General features: G+C 38.5%; 1 protein-coding gene across 3 annotated transcripts in view; it reads left to right on the forward strand.

Moving 5' to 3' along the window:
* LOC127617954 (mitogen-activated protein kinase kinase kinase 4-like) overlaps positions 1-17247 on the forward strand; it is a 44144-nt gene that overhangs the window by 17476 nt on the left and 9421 nt on the right. For 2 of the 3 annotated variants that reach the window (XM_052090139.1, XM_052090141.1), the window contains exons 3-21: positions 435-1750; positions 2569-2814; positions 3522-3674; positions 5159-5316; positions 5559-5675; positions 5868-5967; positions 6052-6135; positions 6377-6646; positions 7122-7271; positions 7735-7896; positions 9671-9804; positions 9946-10024; positions 10115-10193; positions 11022-11124; positions 11442-11570; positions 13682-13776; positions 13890-13970; positions 15236-15427; positions 15547-15617. In XM_052090139.1, the coding sequence (XP_051946099.1) occupies positions 435-1750; positions 2569-2814; positions 3522-3674; positions 5159-5316; positions 5559-5675; positions 5868-5967; positions 6052-6135; positions 6377-6646; positions 7122-7271; positions 7735-7896; positions 9671-9804; positions 9946-10024; positions 10115-10193; positions 11022-11124; positions 11442-11570; positions 13682-13776; positions 13890-13970; positions 15236-15427; positions 15547-15617 (3719 nt within the window). The remainder of the gene's footprint in view (positions 1-434; positions 1751-2568; positions 2815-3521; positions 3675-5158; positions 5317-5558; positions 5676-5867; positions 5968-6051; positions 6136-6376; positions 6647-7121; positions 7272-7734; positions 7897-9670; positions 9805-9945; positions 10025-10114; positions 10194-11021; positions 11125-11441; positions 11571-13681; positions 13777-13889; positions 13971-15235; positions 15428-15546; positions 15618-17247) is intronic. The other variant, XM_052090142.1, reaches the window with a different exon arrangement.

A 17247-nucleotide genomic window follows, 5' to 3' on the forward strand; every position in this document is an offset into this window, starting at 1 on the left:
CACATTTTTGAAACTGCATTTGGTCTTAGGCCCCTTTAAACATTCTTCTGGGGTGACCTGTTGCACATTCAACAGCTTAAGATCTGTTGAATGACAATTGATGCATGTGACATTTTCCAGCCAAGTGGGCACTGTTGATTATTTCAAAATGCCAAATGTTGTGGACCTTGTTGATAGATCGGCAAATGACTCAGGACACAGCAAAATAAAGCTTTTGTATAGTTCTTTTGTATTTCTTTCACATTATACAAAAGGACAGTTGCGAGGTAAGCAAAGTAAGTAGATGTAGAAATGAGACTGAGGAAATAATCTTTTCAAAATAAAAAAAAAACTTTCATATGTAGCCACATTCATTCATTAGTAACCACATTGTATAAAACATTGTATGAGTTTGGTTGTTTGTCATTAATTTGCACCTGTTCTCTCATCTACAGAGAAGCCGTGTTCCTCCATCCCGTTGTCTCAAAGAGAACGCGAAGGAGCCCGATCGGTTGAACCTCCTGAAGAGCACTGCTACAAGCAGGAGAAGAAGCAGCGCTTCAACCAGCGCTCCAACGAGCGAGATAGCAAGAAGACCTTTGAGGGCTCCTTCATGCTTGAATCAGTCTCTAAATCCAGTGCCATCGGCTCTCGAAACATGGACCCCCGCAAGCCCTACCTGAGCCTGGGCATGCTCCCTGTGCGCACCCATCGGCAGACCTCTCGCACCGACTGTCCGGCGGACCGCCTCAAGTTCTTTGAGACCCTGCGGCTCCTGCTCAAGCTAACTTCCATGTCGTCCAAGAAGAAAGAGAAGGAGCAGCGAGGCCTGGAGAATATGGCCTTCATGGGCCAGAACAATGAGGTCATCTGGCTGGAGTTGCAAGCCTGGCATGCCCGCCGTAGCATCACTGAGCAGGACCTGTACCTGTACACCGCCCGCCAAGCCATACCTGACATCATCAACGAGGTACTGCACTTCAAAGTGGACTATAGCAGCCTATCTGGGCATGAAAGCAACCTCACAACAGAACAGAGTGACTTTTATCCTGGAGAAACCAATTGCAGGAATGATCCATTTAGTTTCAGCACCTCCATGTCTTGGGGCGAGGTTGACGCTGCTGCTCCTTTTTCTTCAACATTGGAGTGCCGAGAGCACCTGCAAAGGCAACGAATTGCCTTTGATCAGGTAAAGCGAGTCATGTCACTGTTGGAGTCAGTGGAAGCTCTGTACCCATCTTTGCAAACCCTGCAGAAAGACTATGAGAAGTACGCAGCTCGGGACTTCCAAGGCAGGGTGCAGGCGCTCTGCTTGTGGCTCAATATCACTCAGGACCTTAACCAGAAATTGCGAGTGATGGGCACCGTGCTGGGCCTCAGGGACCTTTCCCGCATCGGCTGGCCTGTCTTTGAGATCCCCTCACCTAGATGCTCACGTGGCGACGAGGAGGTAGACGAGGATGAAACAGAGTCCACTGCTACCTTCACGGCCGAAAATGATGGAGAGGAAAGGACCCTGAGTGAGGCAGATAGCAACGGAGAGCAGTCGCCCTGCCTCACGCCAATGTGCTCACGCCTCATGTCGGAAGAGGAGTTCCTCCCACGGGACAGCGAGACCCAGTGTTGTCCCACTGCCATCTACAGGCCATTTGTGGATAAGGCACTTAAACAAATGGGACTGCGTAAACTGATTCTTAGACTGCACAAGCTGATGGATCGTTCACTGCAGAGGTCCAGAACTGCACTGTTGAGTCGCATGCCGGCTCTAGAGGTGAGAGAGGAACTGTCGAACTTCTGGTTTCTTGGAGGACATTAGTTTGCTTCTGAATGTAAAGAATATTGGAGAAAATGTAAAAGTTTCTGTTGGCTTCATAGCCATTTGGTTGTTTGGAAGTTTGAATTGTTGTTTAGGCCTAGATGCTTCTTTGGATGTCAATTGCTATGTTTACGTGCATCTGATTGAGCTGGATACAAATTAAATTTCTATTTCCTTTACAATTGAAAAGTTGGTGCAAATATATAGGGAAATTAATTGACATGTAAACGTTACAAATCTACTGCTTTCACAATCCATTACAAAATTTCCTTGTTCGGTGCATGACAACTCTTTCCCACCAATCTTTGCTATGTATTCGCATTCAGAGATGTCTAGTTATTGGAGGAGGGCGCACACGACGCTGCAAAACTAGATTGCTCCCTCTATAGTCTGAAGCTGTCTACACTTGACTCTTTCCCATTTCTCGTTGCTATGGTAATGTTGATACTAAATGCTTCTCTTTGCATGTGCAAAAATGTTTGCATGTAAACCAATATTTTCTTCGGATTGCAGAGTTTGGAGGTTCTTATTAACAGTTGATTTGGAATCTTCTATAATTAAATATAATTGATTTCATTTGACCAATCGGTGCATGTAAACATAGCTCATAGTCCGTTTCCTTTCATCATTACTTATCAGTATTGTGAAGCATCAGTATATGCAGATTCAATATTGAGCATTAGCTTTGAGGTCGATGCATTCTTTTTTGTGTTCCTTACCAGATTAATATACAAAAAAGTCTTAATCCATATTGTCATTGCACTTCCTGTTAGTTGTCGGCGGTCCCAGGTTCTTTGCACTGTGATTACCTTCCCGAGCTATCTCGTCACCTGGGTGGTCAGGAAGAGGCAGGGTCAGGACGGGTATCGTGGGAGGAGCTTATGGACATGGACCTGCCCTCATTCCGGCCGGCCTTCTTGGTGCTTTGCCGTGTGCTGCTAAATGTCATTCACGAGTGCCTCAAACTGCGACTTGAGCAAAGGCCTGCAGGGGAACCGTCCCTGCTCAGCATCAAACAGGTCATTACTTACCTACTGCGTTACCTATGTGTTTAAACCTAAAATGTGTCCACAAAAATGCAAAGGTTTTTATATACATTTTCATATCCTTATTTTAAATTTAAACCTATTTGACTGTTGTTTGTAAATACTAGTTTTAATTTTCTGTGGTTAATCGACACGGGTTTTTCTACACAAATGAACAGCTTTACACAGTATTTATTACAAACTAACAACAACACTTTTATTATTGTTATTATTTTAGATTTAAGTAATATACTTTTTATTGTATATTATACTAATTATTTATTGACAAGGCAGTTGGTATATTTAGGAACTTGCACAAGGGGAACAACCACTGCTAATCAGGAATGGTTCTTGGTCCAGTTAGCTCTGTTATTCTATTTGGATAATGCAGATAATCTCAAATTGGCCAAATATTGATTGATTAATTGGCCTAGCCACTATATCAGTCCATCATAAATTTTATTGTATGTATTTGTGACTGATTCATTATGTTAAGTGCTTTGTTGTGAATCTAATTGATGGTTTATTTTGTTTTACGTTTGATTTATATAATTATGACAGATTTGAACATTATTTTTTTCTGAGATGCTTCATGCTTCCTGTGTTTGGGGATTCCCAATAAGAGCTTTTCACACATTCTACAAAACAAAATGAACTAAATTCTGAGAAGCATTAAAAATGTGTTTATGTGTATGTTGTAGTTGGTGCGTGAGTGTAAAGAGGTTCTTAAAGGAGGGCTCCTGATGAAACAGTACTACCTGTTCATGCTGCGTGGTGTTGTCACTGACCCCCAGGGTCTACAGACTAATGCCAACATCGATGAGTTTGAGGAGGATCTTCACAAAATGCTAGAGGTGGGATTGTGCAGACTTGAAATTAGCCTCTCTGTCTCGCAGTTACATTTACTTTTATGACAGTGACAGTGAGTCCAATAAAAGACAATTTTGAAGATGTTACACAAAATTCCAGTACAGATGAGAGAGTCCACCAAGACTTCCAGAATTCCAGTGTAGCATGACCAAGATTTTGCATGGTGTGAGTTTGTCACACCATGCATGAAAAAAATATGCGTGACTGTTTGCAATTAAAAAAACTGGATATTGTTGACATCTAGATTAACAGTATGATTCTATCACTGTGACTCAGTGGGAGTGGTTCTCTCTGTTTGCTGGCTCCTAATCTTTACCAGGGATTGTTTGCCCAGCTCTGCTCTGTTCTTTTATTACATTTGTTGTTTTTGTAAGTGATACCTCTTGATAGAGCAAATAAGAGCAAAGTCTGGATGGCAGCAACTATTTAAAAGTAAGCCAAGTCAAATGATTTGAGATGAATCTATAAAATGGCTTTATTCTTCACAGGTAAAGGTGTTGTTCAGAGGAACATGACTTTTGAGTGGTTCATATTCTGTATTCTGTTCCATGTTTTGGTGAGCTCTTGGACGGCAGTAATCTGAGATGGGGTTACTGTAGAAAAAGCACACAATTCAGCTAGAAACACAAGTACGGTCTGCACTGGTCTAAAAGAGCAGCAGTTGTAAATGAGTATAGTTTTCTAAACTGTCCTTTTTAAAATGTATTTCAAAGCATCACTGATCAAAAATCACCTAAAAATGATTCACCCAGAAATGAAAATTGTCTCATCATTTACTCACCCTCATGCCATCCCAGATGTGTATGACTTTCTTTCATCAGCAAAAAACAAACCAAGATTTTTAGAATCTCCGCTCTGTAGGTCCATACATACAATGCAAGTGAATAATGATCAGGTATTTTTAGCTCCAAAAATCACATAAGGAAACATAGACGTAATCCATATGACTCCAGCGTTTAAATCCATATCTTCTGAAGCAATATGATAGGTGTGGGTGAGAAATGGAATAATATTTAAGTCCTTTTTTACTCTAAATCTCCACTTTAACTACAATTAGGATGACATTTTCAAACTGAAACACATAAATACAAATAGAAATATCATAATTTATGTAACTTGAAGGCCAAGTGTGAAATTGCTGCTCCCTTAGCGCCACCTAACAGAATAAAAAAAAATAAGAAAATAACATGGATAAAAGTTGAATAAACAAAAAAAAAATCCACTCTTAACCTTTAACCAATTGTAGTGATAAGCATTAGCATTTAACTAGCTAAATATTTTTATTTCAAAATCGAACATGTAAAAGGACTTCAGATAATACTTTTGATTGATGACTCAAATGTTTTTGAACTTTTGTTGAAAGAACTGTCTAAATGAACTGAAATGTTAAAACTAATCAGAGTTTCCAACTCTAAACGAGACAGCATTCAGCATGGCATCTGTTTATTGTGTGTATCTGTGCACGCAGGTGTACTTTGACTACATGCGCAGCTGGATCCAGATGTTGCAGCAGCTGCCTCAAGCCTCCCACAGCCTGAAGAACCTGCTGGAGGAGGAGTGGAACTTCACTAAAGTCATCACCCCATACATCCGGGGCGGAGAGGCCCAGTCCGGCAAGCTCTTTTGGTTGGTCTCTCACCTGGTGCACTAGCTGTTTCACATGTACTCCTCATTCATTGTGTTAAAAGAATAGCATTTTGGGACATTGTCTTTATTGATGCAGGAAAGAAACAAAAAGATTTTATTAACCAGAATTTTATAGCAGAAATTCAAATAAACCACTACATCAAAATTAAAGTGCATATTATAAGCATCACTAACACAGTGCGATTAAGAACATTGATTCATCAGTATTCTTGTGTTTTTAGTGATATTGCTGGAATGCTGTTAAAATCCACTGGAGACTTCCTGGATGCAGGCCTTCAGAAGAGTGGCAATGAGTTCTGGGAGTGTGCGGATGACAGCACTGCCTCAGATGAAATCAGGTGTGTCTGAGAGAACACTTCATGAGTAATTAACCTCTCTGAACACACAGCACTGATCAAAGCAGGAATGTGCATTTTGGTCATATTGACTGCTTAATTTTGATCATTGGATTGCATGATCTAATATTTTATATAACATATTTTTAAACATCTTTCAGCATCATTCATCCCTGTGTTTTTCTTTCCCTGCAGACGTTCGGTGATTGAGACAAGTCGCTCGCTCAAAGAGCTCTTCCACGAGGCAAGGGAGAGAGCGTCTAAAGCGCTGGGCTTTGCCAAGATGCTGCGCAAAGTGAGTGTTTTACAGACCCGCTTCCACCCTTCTCGGCACAGTGATGGACCGTTTAACGTAATCTTCTGTTTTATTCCCCCTCAGGATCTTGAGATTGCAGCAGAATTCAGCTTAACCAGTGGAGTAACCGCTCTCCTGCAGGCACTGAAGACCAAGAATTATGTGAAGGTAAAAACATATTTCTCCTGTGATATTGATGGACTGTTATGACACATTATTATTGTAGTTCTTTATCATTGTATTAACTGATTTGTAACATTTGTATATTACTACTGGATGTTGATAACATAGCATATAAAATCTCAAAGCACATTCTTGGTCAGTCAGATTGATTGTTTTGGATTCTGATTGGATATATATGCTGTTCAAGGACATTGAATCCATATGAAACAACTTCGTGTTTTCTTAGGTTCAAATCCCAGGACTGGAGGAGCTGCAGGTGTTTGTCCCTTGTGGTCTGAGGGAGCAGCGGCTGGTCATCTTACAGCTGCTAAACGCGGCTGCAGGAAAGGACTGCTCAAAAGAGCCGGACGAGAACCCAGAGGACGAGGCCTACCTGCTCATGAGCAAGCACAGATTCGGGGACTCGACCGCTGATGGCACCTGGGCCGAGTGGGATGGCAATGTGCTTAAACTGGTGCCTCAAGTGGAGACGGTGGACACGTTACGTGTCATGAAGGTATGAAGTTGGATATGCTTGAGGTTAGAAGTTTTCAACTCATGTTATTCTAATTGCTTAATTTGTTTGCATTATCATTCCAAGTAATTAATAGGATATAACTTGATTTTGACTTCCATGGATTCAAACACACTATTTAGCTATAAAGGTGGGTGGTTACCCAAACACACATATGTGATTGTTGAACATTTAATAGTAAAACCATAATAGTAAAACAGCTTCCACTCTTCTAGGAAGGCTTTCCACAATACAGTATGTTGGAATATGGCTGTTAGAATTTGTCACAAATGATGCCTCAAATTTTGCCAGAAAGTTGCAAGCACACAATTCTCTAGAATGTCATTGTATGCTGAAGCATTTAAATTTGTCCCTACTGGAATTAAAGGGCTGAGCCAAACCTATTTATTAGAAGGAGGTACATGACTTTGCCAATGTAGTATATATGTTGCCTCTTAATTTCATTCTGGATTCCCAGGTGGACAATCTCCTGCTGATTGTGATGCAGTCAGCGCACCTGGTGTCACAACGCAAGGCCTTCCAGCAGTCGATGGAAGATCTTCTCACACTCAGCCGAGAACAGACATCCAGCCAGCCACTCATTGTCTGCGCACTGGAAAAACTCAAGGTGAAGAAACGCAAACTATTATCTTGTGGTCCCTTCTTTCCTTCTATCTTTTATCACATATCAGCAGTTCTCTACTTGATGTCATTGGAGTTTGTGGAGACCCACTTTCATATTACATCAAGCAAAGTTTTCAGTCTGCTTCACGCAATGCTGATATAGCAAACGAATGGAGAATGGGGTAAAATCATCTCATACACTGTCATTTAGGGAGATGAAAATTAGATATGTTGCAACAAACACACCAGCAAGTCCTGCCTTAAAGAGCACAAAGACTTTTGATGGTTTTGCTCCAAAGGCAAAAGTTAGATTTGTTATGCGATGAATTGAAAACGTATAACTGCGTCTTAGTTTCCTTCACCAACAGGATGTTTGCAAATAGTACATTAGTTCTAATCACAAGTACAGTACATTTGGATTGTATTGTACTGAATTGCTCCTTTAAGGAAATTGTTTGCTTTTTCAGAATGAGGCTCTTCAGCTGTGCATCAAGATCAACACTGCAATCGACCGTGTGGAATACATGTTCACATCAGAGTTTGAGGCCGAAGTGGAAGAGACGGAGAAAGCCACACTGCAGCAGTATTACAGAGAGGCCATGATCCAGGGATACAACTTTGCCTTTGAGGTCAGAGCCACACAAATGATCCACCGTGTATTCAAACATAACACAGTGTGCAGTTTTGTCCCAAAAGTACAATGACACATATGGTGTCCTTTCATTGTATGAACACGGGCTAGTATGTAACAATGGTATGAAATTAACTTTTGTTTGTAACTTTGCCAACCAGCCACAGTAGTGAATGCCCAATTTTAATATATATATATATATATATATATATATATATATATATATATATATATATATATATATATATATATATATATATGTACATATATATGTGTGTGTGTGTGTGTGTGTGTGTGTGTGTGAACCCTTTGGAATTACCTGCATTTATGTATACATTTGTTTTAAAACAGGTTTGATCTAAGTTACAGTAATAAACAAACACATTTGGTTTTAACTAATAACACAATTACTACAATTATAGGATTGTTGCAGAATATTCACAGTTTAGGTTGAAAACGTATGTGAACTCCTAGGCAAATGATGTCAGCAAAAACTAATTAGAGTCTGGAGTTGGCAAACCTGGCATCCAATTATTGAAGTGAGATTGGAGGTGTGGGTTAGATGTACTTTGACTCATAAAAAGCACTCAAACATTTTGAGTTTGCTTTTCACAAGAAGCATCTGCTGATGTGGTCCATGCCTCGCAAAAAAGAGATCTCAGAAGATGATTTAGTACTGTGGCTACTCTCCTTAGAAGTGGCCATCCAGCCTAGATGACTCAAGGGCACACCTCAGAATGCTCAGTGAGGTAAAAAGAACCATAGAATGACAGCTAAAGACTTGAAGGAATCATTGGAACTAGTTAACATGTCTGTTCATGAGGCTACTATTCGGAAAACATTAAATGGGCATGGTGCCTATGGCATCTAAAGTGTGCCAAAGACCAACCTGATACCTTGGAAAATGTTTTGTGTACAGATGAAACTAAAGTTGAATTGTTTGGGAAGAAAGAGTGTAAAAGAGTGAGAACTCTATGCATTCGTGTGGTCTGTAGTGTCCGTGGCAGTGCGCCACAGAACCTCTGAACACACAGAGAATCAGACACACGCATCAATGTTTTTTCTTTTGTCTGTTCTTCAAAATATAATCAAGTATGTTTCTTCAAGCATGCATCTTTGTGTCTAATGGCATGTCTTGTCATGTGTCACTCTGAGACGTACAGGCCGCCCACCAAAGTGGCGGGTAGATGATCAAAAATACCAGCTATTGGCGGGTTGGCAGGTGTTAATTTCAAATGCTGTATGTAACCATCCAGCAACCGCATAGCAAGACACTAACAACCACTCAGAACACCTTAGCAACTGCATAGTAACATCCTGGCATCCACCCATGACGCCCTAGCATCATGGTGACAAGTTTTACATGGGTGCTAGTATAGAATAGAATAGAATATCTTTATTGACATTGTATAAATACCATTATTATTGCACAGGTACAGCGAAATTAGGTTTGTGACTCTCCATATGATACTATAGAACAACAAAAAAATAAATAAGAAAAAATAAATCAAGTAAATAAAATAAAATTGAAATACCAAGCATGATAGGAAAGTCAAGCAAATGTAAATAGTGCAATAGCTCAGGTATGTAGTGCAGCAATGGAATCAGTAGTGTGGAAGGGTATGAAATGTCAAACAGTAACACACAGAATGCACAATATGTACCATATAAATGATATATAACAATGTAAACTGTGACCAAACAGATCTGTGGGCAAATGACTATACGATTCAAATGAGAAAAGTAAAAGCATGTTTGTGCTGTCCCTGCAGTACCATAAAGAGGTTGTGCGTCTGATGTCTGGAGAGTTCAGGCGGCAGATCGGGGAACGCTACATCGCTTTTGCTCGCAAGTGGATGAACTTTGTCCTCACAAAGTGTGAAAGTGGGAGAGGCACTCGTCCACGGTCAGTCTTTCATCCCTCAAAGACATTAATATCCACAGGAAATGCTTTCAGCTTGTTGCTAAATGAATTATCTCACCACTTTGTTCTTTTATCATGTTCACTAATGTTATTTGACTGTAATTTTTTTTGTTTCATCTCAAGATGGGCAACACAGGGCTTTGATTTTCTTCAAGCGATTGAGCCAGCTTTTATATCGGCCTTGCCAGAAGATGACTTTCTGGTGAGATAGCTATTATTATTATTATTTATTTTTTTTATATCTGTGATGGGTTGTAATTGAGTTTATAATCTTTAAAATTGTGTCGTGCAGAGTCTGCAGGCTCTGATGAATGAGTGCATCGGACATGTTATAGGGAAACCGCACAGTCCAGTCAGCAGTATGTACTTTGGTAAGTGTTCTCCTGAACTTCATTAAAAGACGATTCAGCTATTACTGTTTTTGAAAGACACTTTCTTTCTTCAGCAGAACACAAAGATTTTTAGAAACATATTTCAGCTCTGTAGGTCCATACAACGCAAGTGAATGGCTACATTTGTAGCTCCAAAAATCACATAAAGGAAACAAAAGTAATCCATATGACTCCAGTGTTTAAAGCCATATATTCAGATGCACTATAACAGGTGTGTGTGAGAAACAGAACAAAATGTAATTCCTTTTTTTCTCGAAATATCCACTACAGATGTGAAAGTGAAACTGAACAGGCACCAGATGTGACTTTCGGATGTAAAAATGAAAGTGGAGATTTATAGTAAAAAAGGGGCTTATATTTGTATGCGTTTCTCACCCACACCTATTAAATCACTTTTGAAGATATGAATTTAACCACTGGAGTTTTGTGGATTATTTTGGTGCCACAATGATCTGATCCCAGTTCACTTGCATTGTATGGACCTAACAGAGTTGAAATAGTGTTCAGCAGAAGAAAGAAAGTCATACACATCAGGGATGATATGAGGGCGAGTAAATGATGAGAGAATTACATTTTTTGGGAGAACTATCCCTTCAATCAATGGTGCAAGTTTGGTATAGAATATCTGTTTTTCCTGGCAGTGACAGAAGTGAGGAATGTTTGGGAAATCACTTTCAAAAAGTTTAAGTTGGGCAGTTGTTACAGTTTAGTACTAAATTAATATAGTTGTACCTGTACAATGACAATTAAGAGCTTGACTTGACTGAATTGCATTAGATTCTGACGACATTTGGTGTCATTTTACAGCAGGCCCACGGAACAGCCCTCGACCTGTCAAAGTGCCCCGTTGCCACAGCGACCCTCCGAACCCGTATCTCTTCATCCCTTCAGCTCATGCTGAGGGTTTTAGGTAGGCAGAGTCCTGGGTTTACACAGCAGCTAATACAGCTAATTTCAGCATTTTTACGTTTGTAAATATTGACTTCCTTTGCATGCCCTAGTGCTCTGTTTTTTTAAACTGGAGAAAGGTGTAAATAAATTAGTCATGCTTATATTAATGCTTCAAACTCAATCTGTGCTGCAATGTAGAGCTTGATATTGGTGTGTTTGTGTGTTGATGTTAGAGCACGTTTAAAACTCTGCCTAATTTAATATACACAGTCGCTCACACACCCTTCACATCCAAAAGCACAATGCTGAGGCCCTCAGTGTGTTTTTCCACCACAGCTCTCGGAGTCTCCCATGTGATCTGCGTACCCAGTTGTGTCCCCTTGGTCCCCGCCCCACCCATCCGTTACCCCCAGGGGAACACAGCCATACCACCAAATCTTCCGGCAGCACCCCCAATGACATCAGGTAGTCAGGACCACCCCTTATATCCCCAGGCGGAGCTCTGCAACATTTTCAACAGTTTAAGCAAAACCTCTGTGTCAGAACAGCAGCTCTCATAAGATTCATAACTGAATCTGCCATTAAACATCCTGCCAACAACAGGATGATGGGTGTCATAAAATCTCCCTAGAATCCTTCTCTAAAGATTTTATTCAAGACCATTAGAAAACCTCGTACCTTTTGACAAGAAATGCTGTTTTCACACAGGATAAAATATTAAAGTAGCTACATCACAAGGAATCAAAATTTTTCTTGATCTTTTAAAATAAAAGTGTTTAATGTTAGTTAAAAACATACCAAACTCAAAATTAAAATGACTACATTATGATGTTTTTGGTGCAAAGCAATATTTTACTAATATTATAAGTTGAAACAAAATAATACAAAATGGATGATACAACCTAATTAAGATGAATAAAAAAAGTGATTGTGCTCCTCCTTAAAGGAATAGTTCACCTAAAAATGAATGAGTATGAAAGATGAAAGTGTATGACTTTCTTCTGCAAAACACAAAAGGGAAAAGATTTGTAGAAGCAGATCTCCGCTTTGTTGGTCCATACTATGTGAATAGTGTGAATAGGGCCCAAAGCTTTGAAGCTCCAAAAAGCACATAAAGGCAGCATAAAAGTAATCAATTTGACTCTAGTGGTTTAATCTGTCTTCTAAAGTGATCCAATTGATATATATATCTGCATTCTCTTTTGTGATCATGATTTTAAGCGTGATTACACTTCCTAGTGCCATTTAATGCTCTGCACATACATCAGGGACTGCAAAAGAGTCTGCAATGGCAAGATATACAGTGAAAAATTCATTATATTTTGGTCTGTTCTCATGCAAAACTGATTGGATCACTTCAGGAAACATGGATTAAACCAATGGAATTTTATGGATTACTTTTATGTGCTTTTTGGAGCTTCAAAGTTTTGGTCACTATATACTTGAATTGTATGGACCTACAGTGCTGAGATATTCTTCTAAAAATCTTTGTTTGTGTTCTGCAGAATACAGAAAGTCATACCCATTTGGGATGACATCAAGGTGGGTAAATGATGAGAGAATTAAAAAAATTTCACATTTTTCACCTTTAAACTCCTTGCCAGACAGTAAACTGTATATATACTAAACCCAAAATATTCATGATCACATTTGGATGCCGCAAGACTATGCACTTAAGTAGTTGGTTAAGACTTTTGCTGATGAAATGCTTGAATGATTAACATGTTTTGTGAATTATAACTTATACAATTTGCATAGTGTCCTTATTATTATCCTCTGTTGTAGTGTGCTTAAGCATGCATCATTTGCTTATACAGACAGTCCCAAAGGCATTTTAATGACAATTAACAATTTTACAGGAAAGTAATATAGATAATTAGCCAGTTTATTATAGTTCATTAGCCGAAATGTTGGCAGTTTATGGTTTCTGATCTTTAATAACTATTAATTGGCATTTTTAAGAACTTCGGTTACATTTTATATGAATGTGTCCTCTTATATGAAATGTGTTTTTTTGTTTGTTTGTTTGTTTTTATTTTGCCATAGTTAATAAACTTTTTATTTGCTTTTTTGTTCCCTGTTGCAGTACACTTAAATAGTCCTGTGGTATTCCAAATGAATTGTAAATAAAAGCAGTCAATTAGAGGTTATAAAGACAGCATGCATGAAAATTTACAAGAATTTGAAAAATGCTGATTTCAAAAAAGCTTCAAAAGAATTATAGCATGTCACACCACAGCCTACTGCTTAACATTTCATGTCAACAACTTTTATATTGAAATCAATTGATGTGCGCTATATTTTCATCATTCACAAAGGAAGAAGTGTTTGTATGTGGTTTGAAAGAGCTTAATGCTGCTTGTAGTGGCTTCTACGCTGCTGCACTATTATGCACTACTTTCCCATTGACTTTTTTTTGTTGCTGTTAGACTAAGCATGCATAACAACATAACTAATATCTCTCACTCTACGTGTTTGCTTGCATGCTTTGTTGACATTCTTAAAATGGCTTCTTATCTGAGTGTAGGTTGTGTCTGTAACCGTACATGCATATGTGACTCTTTTCTGCCTAACAGGGGATCCAGTGTACATGAGAACGACCGTCTGTCCTCTGTGGCGGCAGAGTTTAAATCCCTCAGCCGTCACTCCAGTCCAACAGAGGACAGAGAAGGTGTGTGCTTTGACATTTAAACTGTTCAGTAGTTTGGTATCGATGCACCTGACCTTGCATAAAATGTCTCTTTCCTTAAGTAGACTGATTCTCTTTTTCTGTTGCCATACCAGAACCCTCGTATCCTAAAGGAGACCCGAGCAGTACTGCCCGTCGCAGCTGGGAGCTCCGCAACTTCATCAGCCAGTCAAAAGGTCGGACACAATGAAAATAAATAAAATAATGCATTTTGGGCATGTGGAAAACAAAATAATATCTTAGTCTTTTGGTGATTTTCGATATTGTAGAATTTTTTAGGGACTGTTTTTTCAAATAGAAAAATATTTAATATTTTTTAGCATAGTTCAAATATTTTAAGTGTTTTTTTTAAACAACAATATTAAACATTTAAATTAAATTAGTTTAATGTGTTTGTACCATCTTAAACTGTTCTTGCCCCTAAAAATAGTACTATGGTTCGACCATAATATTTACTTAAAATAATAAATAACCCTACCATGCACAATATTTTAAAAGGTTATTAGTAGTACAGTGAAGTGTTTTGATAATTAGTTTGCATTCTGATTTCTTAAATCTGTAAGTAATTTTTTTATATTTATCTTTTCAGATCAGTTTCTCAGTTTTTTGTGACATTTACAGATCCATTTTTCTTTCAAATGATTAAAAGATAAAGCATAACAAAAGGCTCTTCTTTAGCATATTGTATCAGTGATTAAAATTGCAACCACAGAAATTAAAAATCTAAATGCACCACGTGATTTATGACAGCACCAAAGAGGTTCGACATATAAATATTACTTTAAAAAACAGTTTCATATTTTTTTTAAATGAAAAAATACAGATGAACAGAAAAAGAAGGCATCACGTCATTGTCAGTGTTTATGTATTTGCTCTGAAATGGCTCAAAATCATATTTTTAATTCTATTTCTACTCGAAATATTAAAATAATTTCATTCATATGCACCAATATAACAATTCATATATTAAACTGAGATATTTGTATTTTTACTAAAACATTTTAATTAATATGCCACAGAGATTTAACAAATGATTGAATCAGAGTTTTGAATTGATTCATTTAAAATGACAGTTTGAACTCTACCGACTCTATTTTAGTACTATATTTGCTGTGGAAGTTTAAATCAGAGACTGATCATTAAAACTCAAAACTCTCATACTGCAAGTGTTATAGTTAAATGAATCTTTACGAAAGTCAATGGCCAAATAAAAAGAGCTGTCAAATCATCACAATGTTGCTTAATTTTATATTGCCATAAAAAACCAATGCAAATATACAGTGTTAATCTTCAATAACATCTTCCATAAAAATCATCAATAAAAATCTTCCAGCCTTTAAATCTTAAATCTTTTTAGTTATTCTCATTGTTTTACATTTTCTTGTTATATTAGAAATGTATTCCCTCTCTGATGTGAGACCCTACTCTGATTTTCCTGCAGACACAGCGGCCCGTCAGAGCCCTATGGAGACAGTACGGAGCTCCATATTTGCCTTCGACGACAAGCACTACACCCTCATGAGACAGCGCAACATCATCGGCCAGGTGTGCAACACCCCCAAGTCCTACGACAACGTCATGCACGTAGGCCTGCGCAAGGTCACCTTTAAATGGCAGAGAGGCAACAAGATTGGTGAGTGCTCATCAGTATGCATGCTTCAGACAGCAGAGACCTTATAGCATTTTCTGAAAACTTCTGAAATTGATCTGGAAATCAAAATCTGTAATTGAAAATTGGTTGTCTGTTTAAAGGTGAAGGGCAGTACGGGAAGGTTTACACATGCATCAATGTGGACACTGGTGAACTGATGGCCATGAAGGAGGTATTTGCCTGATTTGTGAAATTTCAGTGGTGTCCATGAGACAAATTTGAGACATCTGTCATGAGTGTCCTTTTATTTCTGTCAAATTCATTTTAAAGACCCCATGAGATAGTGTTGACTAGGGGTGTAACAGTTCACTCATCTCAGGATTCAGTACACGATACTGAGCTCACGGTTCGGTGCATTTTATGATTCTTTAAACTAAGCCTGAATCAAGTTGTATTTGAAAGTTGTATTATTATAATTATTATAATTTCAAAGACAGATGCAAAAAATGTTCAATTTAGCACTGTTATTAAAAATCTGCCTAGAACAGGGCAATGGTGGCACCAAATGGAATTATTAGCTAATAATTAGCTTTGCTGAAAATATGGAATAATGTTAAATACACGCTGCTTGCGCACTGTTACTGATTACATGCATTTAAATTATTTTAAATTAAAGCTGTATTTTTCTAAAATAATAATGTCTCTCATTACATCTAAATACTATTTTCAAAAATACATGTTTAATGGAAGTGCATACTTTATCCATTTAATAATGTCCCTACTTAAAACCCTACTGAAATGTTCTGATGAAATCAAATCAGACATGACATTTAACATAGCATAGCATCAATATACATATTCAGCATTATATATAGTAGATTAATATGGCACTATAGTTAAACCTAATGACAACCGCATTCTATAATCAAACTCACAGCTGCAAATTTTCATTCGGCAAACCTGCGCTGTGTGAATGGAGCCATAATGGATAATTACAGTTGAAGTCAGAAGTTTACATATACTTAGGTTGAAGTCATTCAAACTAATTTTCTCCCCTTTTCTCCCCATTTTGGAATGCCCAATTCCCAGTGTGCTCTAAGTCATTGTGGTGGCGTAGTGACTCTCCTCAATCCGGGTGGCGTAGGACAAATCTCAGTTGCCTCCGCATCTTATCACCTGGCTTGTTGAGCGTGTTACTGTGGAGACTTAGCGCATGTGGAGGCTCACGCTATTCTCTGCTACATCCATGCACAACTCACCATGTGCCCCACGAGTGTGAGAAAAACTTTACAGAGACCACAAGGAGGTTAACCCAATGTGATTACCCACCCTAGCTACTGGGCCAATTAGTTGTTTAGGAAGCCTGACTGGAGTCACTCAACACCCCCTGGATTCAAACTTGCGACTACAGGTGTGGTAGTCAGCGTTTTTACTTGCTGAGCTACCCAGGCCCCTGACATTTCAGGAATTGTGAAAAACTGAGTTTTAATGTATTTGGCTTAGGTGTATGTAAACTTCTGACTTCAACTGTAATTGTCAGTCACGTCATTTAATGTGAGACAGCCACGCTGCACTGTACACCTGTGTCTCTTATGATTCATAACTCACGGAGATATTAGTTACATGTCAACCAAAGATTCAGCCACTATTTTCTACTGGCTGCTCACGGGCACGAGCCGCGCAACACAAGCTGCACTCTGTACACGGTTAAAAAGCATTCAAAGTTGCTTTCTGTTAATTATGATCTGTTGGATAAACTTGTGCCTCAATTGGACTTGTTTATTTATTAGCATGTCGGCAATTGTGATTAGACATGCCGGTTTTATGGACATTGCCATCTTTGATATTTACTTTAAAGCCTT

This window comes from Xyrauchen texanus, chromosome 24, assembly GCF_025860055.1.
Source record: "Xyrauchen texanus isolate HMW12.3.18 chromosome 24, RBS_HiC_50CHRs, whole genome shotgun sequence".
NCBI lineage: Eukaryota > Metazoa > Chordata > Actinopteri > Cypriniformes > Catostomidae > Xyrauchen > Xyrauchen texanus.